General features: G+C 45.8%; 1 protein-coding gene across 1 annotated transcript; it reads left to right on the top strand.

The window, feature by feature from the left end:
* Positions 1 to 1,429: 1,429 nt before the first annotated feature.
* RPL7 (ribosomal protein L7) lies at positions 1,430 to 4,939 on the top strand. Its single transcript, NM_001014928.1, is given in 7 exon segments — positions 1,430 to 1,447; positions 2,123 to 2,231; positions 2,500 to 2,666; positions 3,148 to 3,285; positions 3,385 to 3,494; positions 3,826 to 4,035; positions 4,603 to 4,939. Coding segments are annotated over 6 exon segments (747 nt in total). The 5' UTR covers positions 1,430 to 1,433; the 3' UTR covers position 4,035; positions 4,603 to 4,939.
* The last annotated feature ends 2,691 nt before the right edge of the window (positions 4,940 to 7,630 follow it).

Raw genomic sequence — 7,630 nt, 5'->3', positions numbered from 1 at the left:
GCCGCCCGCCGGTCCCGGAGCGCCCGCCCCGCCGGCCGGTCCCGCTGCAGCGGCGGTGACAGCCGCGAGTTAGGCGGCGCGCGCGGCTCTCATGGCCAACGCGCCGCCGCGGGTCCCTCTCACTCCGGGCGAGGGGCGCGCGGCGAAGACGGCACGGGTCGGCCGGCCGCCGCGGGAGTTGTCAACTTGACCCAAGTTGCGAGAGGATGGGAGAGTGGGGTGCGGGGCAGCGGGAGCGCCGGGAAGAGGGGACTCGATCGGCGCCGGCGAGCGCTGCCCCCGGCTTGCGGCTGCCTTCGCGGTCTCGTGGACCCTGGCCCTGCGCCCCCCCGCGGCTGTCACTCGGGCACCGGGTTCCGCAGCGCAGCGCCGCTGGCGAGTCGCTGAGCCGCCAGCCGCCGCTGAGCGGGCTCCACGCTCCGCGATATATAACCCGCGACCGGGAAGAGCCGGCGGCGGCATCGGCCCTCCCCCAGCTCGGCCCTCCCCGCCCCCCGGGCGCACCCCGCCCCCGGCCCAGCCCCCGCCCGCCCGCCCGCCCGCCCGCCGTCCGCCGAGCTGCGGCGGGGCAGCCCCTCTCACATGGCCGTGGCCGCAGCCTCCAGCCCTCCTTGCACCTCCCATCGCGGTTCACGCCCCCACCCCCACCCCGCTGTGGGTTGTCCCGACCTCCGCCCGCCAGGCCGGACAGTCGGCAGTGCCCGGGCTGTCCTCCTCCGGCCGTCCGGTCCTCGCTTTTCCCCCGTCTAAGTCACTTTCGTTAACCCAGGGGTTCTGGACGGCTCCGCCGGCGATCAGGCGCTGCGGAAGACAGCCCTGCTGTCTGGAGGAACGAAGACAAGGACCTCGGCAGCGCGGCAACTAGCGTGCCGGTCGGCTGCTGGTGTTAGCGAAGGGCCGGGAAGGCGGCCAAAAGCCGGGAGCAGCCTAGAATCGTAGCTGGCCCTTTGGATCGAAGGCCTAGAGGCTCCCCATTTACCCGGCTCGGACCACCACCGCCGCGCTTCCCTTCAGACGCTGACCGGCGTTGCCCTTTCGGCGGGCGGGCCTTGAACGTGATGCATGCCGGGATTTGTAGTTCGCGCCCCGCCGGCGTGTCGTTCGCATATATCACTGGGTAGAAGTCGAGCCATATCCTGTCGACGCAGCCTAAAGATTAGGACCCCGAATAGTCAAGGAATCGGCACTCTTTGCTCTCATCGTATCGATTAGTCTAGCCAATGCATTCATTTTTCCCATACACATTTAACCCGAAACTTGATCGTAAAGAGGCTGAGTCAGGCAGTTCTTGGTTCTGCGTCTGCGAGTCGAGCTCTTAGTTCCGAGTTCTTTTCTGGCTTATCTCGAGACACCTATGAGTCGTGGGGCTTCACGCTCGCTGTCTTTAAGTGGACAGCGCGCATGCGCCAACTTCCTCTTTCCCAGCTGGAACCATGGAGGGTGCAGAGTAAGTTTCTCCTCGTCGTCTCGAGTATCCTCCTCCATCCCCGAAACCAGAGCCCTCCAGTCTCTGTCTCCCTCGATCCGTCTGTAGCCTGTATCTTTGACAACATATCTGTGTGTTTGTGACGCGCTGTGACACTACTGGTGGTCTCAAGCTAAAATGGGATTCAGGAGGCCTTGGGGAGGAGGTCTTGGAGGTACCGGGAACAAGGTGTGAGAGCTGAATATATATGGGGTTGGCGGATTATCCAGTTCCTCGTTCTAGGAGGGAGGATCAGAACCTCTGAATTGGGTTCTTCCTTAGCTGGCTTTTGCCCTAACCGTCCCTGGTATCAGGCCTTTGCTTAAACATGTGGAACTTGAGGTTTGAATCGGGGTGGTGGTTGGTGGTTTGCGAGTCGCACTAATAGTCTAGGGATCAGTGTCTTGGGGCAGTCTTTTACTCTGTGTTTCGCTGTCGCTATTTTTGTTGTCTTCGGACCCCGGCACTGATTGTAGGTTAAATGGGAGTTTATTGTCTTTATGACTCGTTTTAAAGACAGTGGCCCTTGTTAGACGTAAAGATTAAAGGCTAGCATACTAGAACAGTTGAAGGTACGTTGAGAGCGTGCTCAGTACTGAACGGGGAGTGATGTAGTGGTGTGGGCCTTTTAACTCTTTCTCTGTCTGCTGTTGTCAGAGAGAAGAAAAAGAAGGTTCCTGCTGTGCCAGAAACCCTTAAGAAAAAGCGGAAGAATTTCGCAGAGCTTAAGATCAAGCGACTGAGAAAGAAGTTTGCCCAAAAGATGGTAAGTAAACTTTTTGACGCACCAGTAAGGAAGAGGTCCTGTGATTGAAAATCAGTTGGATATTTTTAACAAGGCTTATTTCAGCTACTGTACCAGTGTGGTTAACTTTTAGAATGATGTTTTCTAATGAAGTTGGTGTCTTTCTCTTGGAATGTTAATATATATGGTGGTGAGAAAGTTTCAAGAGAAGAGTATTCTCTTAACTGGTATTGCTAATTGTGTTTGGGAGCCAAAAAGCAAATGAATAAGAATAATGTTGGTTTTTCAGCTTCGAAAGGCAAGGAGGAAGCTTATCTATGAAAAAGCTAAGCATTACCACAAGGAATACAGGCAGATGTACAGAACTGAAATTCGAATGGCTAGGATGGCACGAAAAGCCGGTAACTTCTATGTACCCGCGGAACCCAAATTGGCGTTTGTCATCAGGATCAGAGGGTAAGTTCAGTTTTTATTGCATTCTATTCTTAAAGGGAAAGCTGTCCACTCAGCAAAATTTCACATTTGTGGGGACCTTGGTTCTCATACACTGGAAAAGAAACTTGAATGGTAAGTGGAATGGGGTAGGGGAGTATTTTAGTGATGATAAGCCCTGTGCCCAAAGCATCTGTCCATTCTCTGAGCATTTGATTTCAGTGTCCTGGAGAATGACTTAAAAGAGATCTATACAAAAGGAAGTAATAAGAGCATTGGGGAAGTTTTTGAATATGAAAAATACATATCAAAAGACTGTTTCCTTGCAGGGGAGGCAAGTTGACAGGTGATAGAATACAGCTATAACTAAAGGAAAAAGTGGTCTTGTAACAGGAGATTATTCCTATTTGGGTGTGACGTGTTGCCCCAAAATGTTAGTTCCCTGTCTTTTTATTGTGAAAGTTTTGATAAAAGCTAAAGGAATTTTCTGTGTTTTCCCTTGCAGTATCAATGGTGTGAGCCCAAAGGTTCGAAAGGTGCTGCAGCTCCTTCGCCTCCGGCAGATCTTCAACGGCACCTTTGTGAAGCTCAACAAGGCGTCAATTAACATGCTGAGAATTGTGGAGCCATACATTGCATGGGGGTAGGTGTCTTGGACTTCTTTTTTGGTAAACGAATTATAGAGGTTTTGACAGTGATAGTCTTATTTAGTCACTATGCCTATTTTTCTTTTCGTATTTAGGTACCCAAATCTGAAGTCTGTAAATGAATTGATTTACAAGCGTGGTTACGGCAAAATCAACAAAAAGCGAATTGCCCTGACAGACAACGCATTGATTGCTCGATCTCTTGGTAGGTTCTGCCTTTTTGGGGAAAGGTAATTATTATAAAATTTATTGTATCAGACAAGCTGTTTTTTGGTGTCTTGAGAATAGCCTGGCTATTCTTACTGTTTAAGAACCTTCCCTTATTCCATATACTGTTTATGGAAAAAGGGAAGGTGTGATTTTACTGGCTTGAACTGTATCTTTGTATGTAAAGCCTCATATTTCCTTCTTTGTTAATTTCACTCTTGATTTACCTTTAACTCTGTTACAGCCTATATATACTCTTTAATGCTTAAAATGTAATAGTCTCAAAATAAACAATTTTAATAATCTTAAATAATTTTAAACACGTTCAGGGAAATATGGAATCATCTGCATGGAGGATCTGATTCATGAGATCTATACCGTTGGAAAACGTTTCAAAGAAGCAAACAACTTCCTGTGGCCCTTTAAATTGTCTTCTCCACGAGGTGGAATGAAGAAAAAGACCACCCATTTTGTAGAAGGTGGAGATGCTGGCAACAGGGAAGACCAGATCAACAGGCTTATTAGAAGGATGAACTAAGGTGAGCAACTACATCCAGAAAGAAGTTTACTTAATGCTAGAGTAAATTGAGGAGAAGGCAGTGGCACCCCACTCAAGTACTCTTGCCTGGAAAATTCCGTGGACGGAGGAGCCTGGTGGGCTGCAGTCCATGGGGTCGCTAAGAGTCGGACACGACTGAGCAACTTCGCTTTCACTTTTCACTTTCATGCATTGGAGAAGGAAATGGCAACCCACTCCAGCATTCTTGCTTGGAGAATCCCAGGGACGGGGGAGCCTGGTGGGCTGCTGTCTATGGGGTCGCACAGAGTCGGACACGACTGAAGCCACTTAGCAGCAGCAGCAGAGTAAATTGATCTAAATGCTGATAAGGATTTCATTGAGTTGGCATTTAGTGGGGGAAAATCAACCATGTAATATGATCACAGTTGATTTGGTTTTCCCTTTTGAGGACATTATGGAGAGAAGAAAAGTCCTGTTTCTTTTTTCTGTTTCCACTTTTAAGTAGGAAACAATTGGTATTGATAACTCCTGGTATATGTTAATTTTTAATTATTATGTTTAATGGGGTTTTTTTCTTTCCTTTCAGGTATCTACCAGGATTATTATTGTAATCTGGTTAATAAACAATCGAAACAAATTGAAATGTACTGTCTTGGTTGACTTTTATCTTTCCTTTGCAAATCTTGGTGCGAGAAGATTAAGTCAAATCAACAGCCTAGCCTCTTGGATGCAAAACTTAGGGTCCAGCCTGTGTCTTGTGAAAAACATTCCTTGGGTTTATTGAAAATTTTCCTGTACAAAAAACAATCCTGATTTTCCATTTTCAGTTGGCCAAACTGGGTCTAATCTAAGAAAGCCTATGTCACAGACTTTTGTGCATGATAAAAAGTTCAGTTTACAGATTAAAAATGTTGCAGAAATTCCATTTTCTCAGGTTTTGACTTGCTTATAAAATGGTAATCTTAATGTCAGTTTTCTTTTTGCATTTCACTCTTATTTTTGCTTTGCATCTTCTACCCATACTTCAGTGAGTGTTTAATATTTCTACTATGTATTGTGTGTAACAAGAAGAAAGGAAATTTGTGCCTGTGAATGTAATTTATAAATAACACTCCCTACATAACATGGAATACATATAAGTAAAAAGTTTTACTATCCTCACTGATTGAGCCAAGGGTATGATGCAGTATGAATTTTTATAATATTGTACCAGAATCATTACTTTTTAGTATGTGAAAGTTAAGTATATTTAAATACAGTCTTGGGTCTTGAAAGCTGTTTATCTGTGAGTTTAGGGTCGATGAATCCTTGAAGGAAATTAAGAAGGTTGTTTATAACCAATGTTACATAATGAGTATCAGATATTTTGCAAGAAATTTAATGTTTTGGTAAACAGTTGGATCTATGTTTAAAAATCATTAATTTTCTTGGTGGAGCGTGAAAGTCTTAAGCTCTGAAATTACCTATTTCATTTTACTGCCTTGATAAGTAAATACACCTGATAGTCCCCAGTCTTTGCACATCCCAGTATCCTGAAAGGTTGAAATGGCTCAGAAGAAAACGCCTGGTTACTGTGACAGTGGTTCAGGTGGCGTTTGGCTAACCACCTTAGGCATGGGAGGGTGGGAGGGTGGAGGGAAACAATGTAGGATTTGCAATAGTAATAGGAATGGTGTTCTATGTGGGATGGTATTTTAACAATGCCTCTTATACAAAAAAAGAGCAGTTTGGGGTTCACAGCAAATTTCCCATGTATCTTCCTATGCCCAATACCCAGTCTCCCCCACTATCAACACTGAGGGGCATGTGTTACAGTCCTTGGATGTTGACACATCTCCCAAAGTAGCCAGGTTTTTGAAGCTGGTGAGGATAGGAAGATCCTAGATATATGGAGAGGAAAGAAACTGTTTGGGCTGTACAGGTCTTCTGCAGACAATCAATCCTAGAAATTGAACTCTCCACATAGTTTCCAAATGGGTTCAGAGGATAGGGAAGTGTATGAGAGTTTGTAAGTGAGGAGGATACCATCTGCCTTCACAGGAGTGTAAGGACTAAAAACACATGAGAATATTTTGTGAACTGTTAGAACCTGCTGAAATGCAGCTTAATGCCTTATTTTACTTAAACTCACCCAAAATCTTTCACTTGCTATGAGATCACCAGAAAGCTAACCAGCCTCGTTGAAGAAACTCTGGGCACCCAGGTTCCACTTACGCAAAGATTGATCTCACGTAAGGACATTGCAGTTGTAGCCTTCAAAGCTCCAGCTTTATTATTATTAGGTCATCTCCTGGCTACCCTAGCCATAAAGTTTAACTGTCTGTTGCACTCACTGGCTTTTAGCAGTGTTACCCTGGTCTTGGCTTATCTTTGAGGGTTTCTTTGTGGTAAATGATTAAGAGTGCTGGCTCTGGAGCCAAACTGCTTGAATTCATATCCAGCTTCCACTTAATTGGGCTTCCCTTGTGGCTCAGCTGGTAAAGAATCTGCTAGCAATTGCCGGAGACCTGGGTTCGATCCCTGGGTTGGGAAGATCCCTGGAGAAGGGAAAGGCTACCTACTCCAGTATTCTGGCCTGGAGAATTCCATGGACTGTAAAGTCCATAGTGTCGCAAAGAGTCAGACACCACTGAATGACTTTCACTTTTCCACTTAATAATTTGAGTCATTAAATTACTTCATCTCTTGTTCCTTTGCAAAATAAGGGAAATAGTGGTAACTAATACAGAATTTTGGTGAAGATTAAAGTATGTCAGGTTATTAGTGCCTGGTCCAAAGTGCTAAGTAAATGCTATTTGCTCTGTAACTTCAGCATTGAGAGGGATGTACAAAGGAAAATATCTCTGCTTTCATGTGTTAGTCTAATGGGCAAAATAGACTTAAAGATGGTGAGATAAGTGCTACACAAGGATGTCCCAAGATGTGACAGATTCTTATGTCCTTGGAAACCACCTCCTGGGGAAGATTGACAACTTTCTGCCCCTGCTGTTTTCGTTGACAGATTTGTTACCAGCCAGCCAAAATCTTACTCTAAGTCAGTCAACTTTTTAAGGTGGGCAGTTTTTTTTTTTTCCAATCCTACACAGTGCCTGACATAGTTTACACTAAGTACTTGTTTTCTATTACTATAAAAAATTACCACAAACTTAAGTGACTTAAAGCACAAATTGTCAGAAGTTCAAAATCAGTTTCACTGGGCTAAATCAAGTCAACACCCCTTCCTACCACCTTAAAGCTCTAGGGGAGAATCTGTTCCAATTTCCTCTTCCTCCGTCTTCAAAATATAGTCTCTGCTTCTGTCATTTCTGGCCCTTAACCTCCTGCCTCCCTCTTCTGTGGTCTCTTGTGATGAATGCTGGGCCACCTGGATACCCAGGATAATTCCGAAGCTCAAATCCCTTAATAAAAGGTAACATCTATAAAGTCTACATAAAGCAGCTTACTCAAAAGTTCTAGGAATTAGGGCAGGGAGATGTTTGAGAGGGCTTCTCCTTGATCCTCAGGCTTCTGTGATAGCTCAGTCTGCCTGCAATGTAGGAGACCCAGCTTCAATTCCTGGGTTCGGGAGATCCTCTAGAGAAGGGAATGGCAATCCACTCCAGTATTCTTGCCTG

The sequence above is a fragment of the Bos taurus genome, chromosome 14, assembly GCF_002263795.3.
Source record: "Bos taurus isolate L1 Dominette 01449 registration number 42190680 breed Hereford chromosome 14, ARS-UCD2.0, whole genome shotgun sequence".
Taxonomy (NCBI): domain Eukaryota; kingdom Metazoa; phylum Chordata; class Mammalia; order Artiodactyla; family Bovidae; genus Bos; species Bos taurus.
This window is presented reverse-complemented; position numbering and strand designations above follow the sequence as displayed.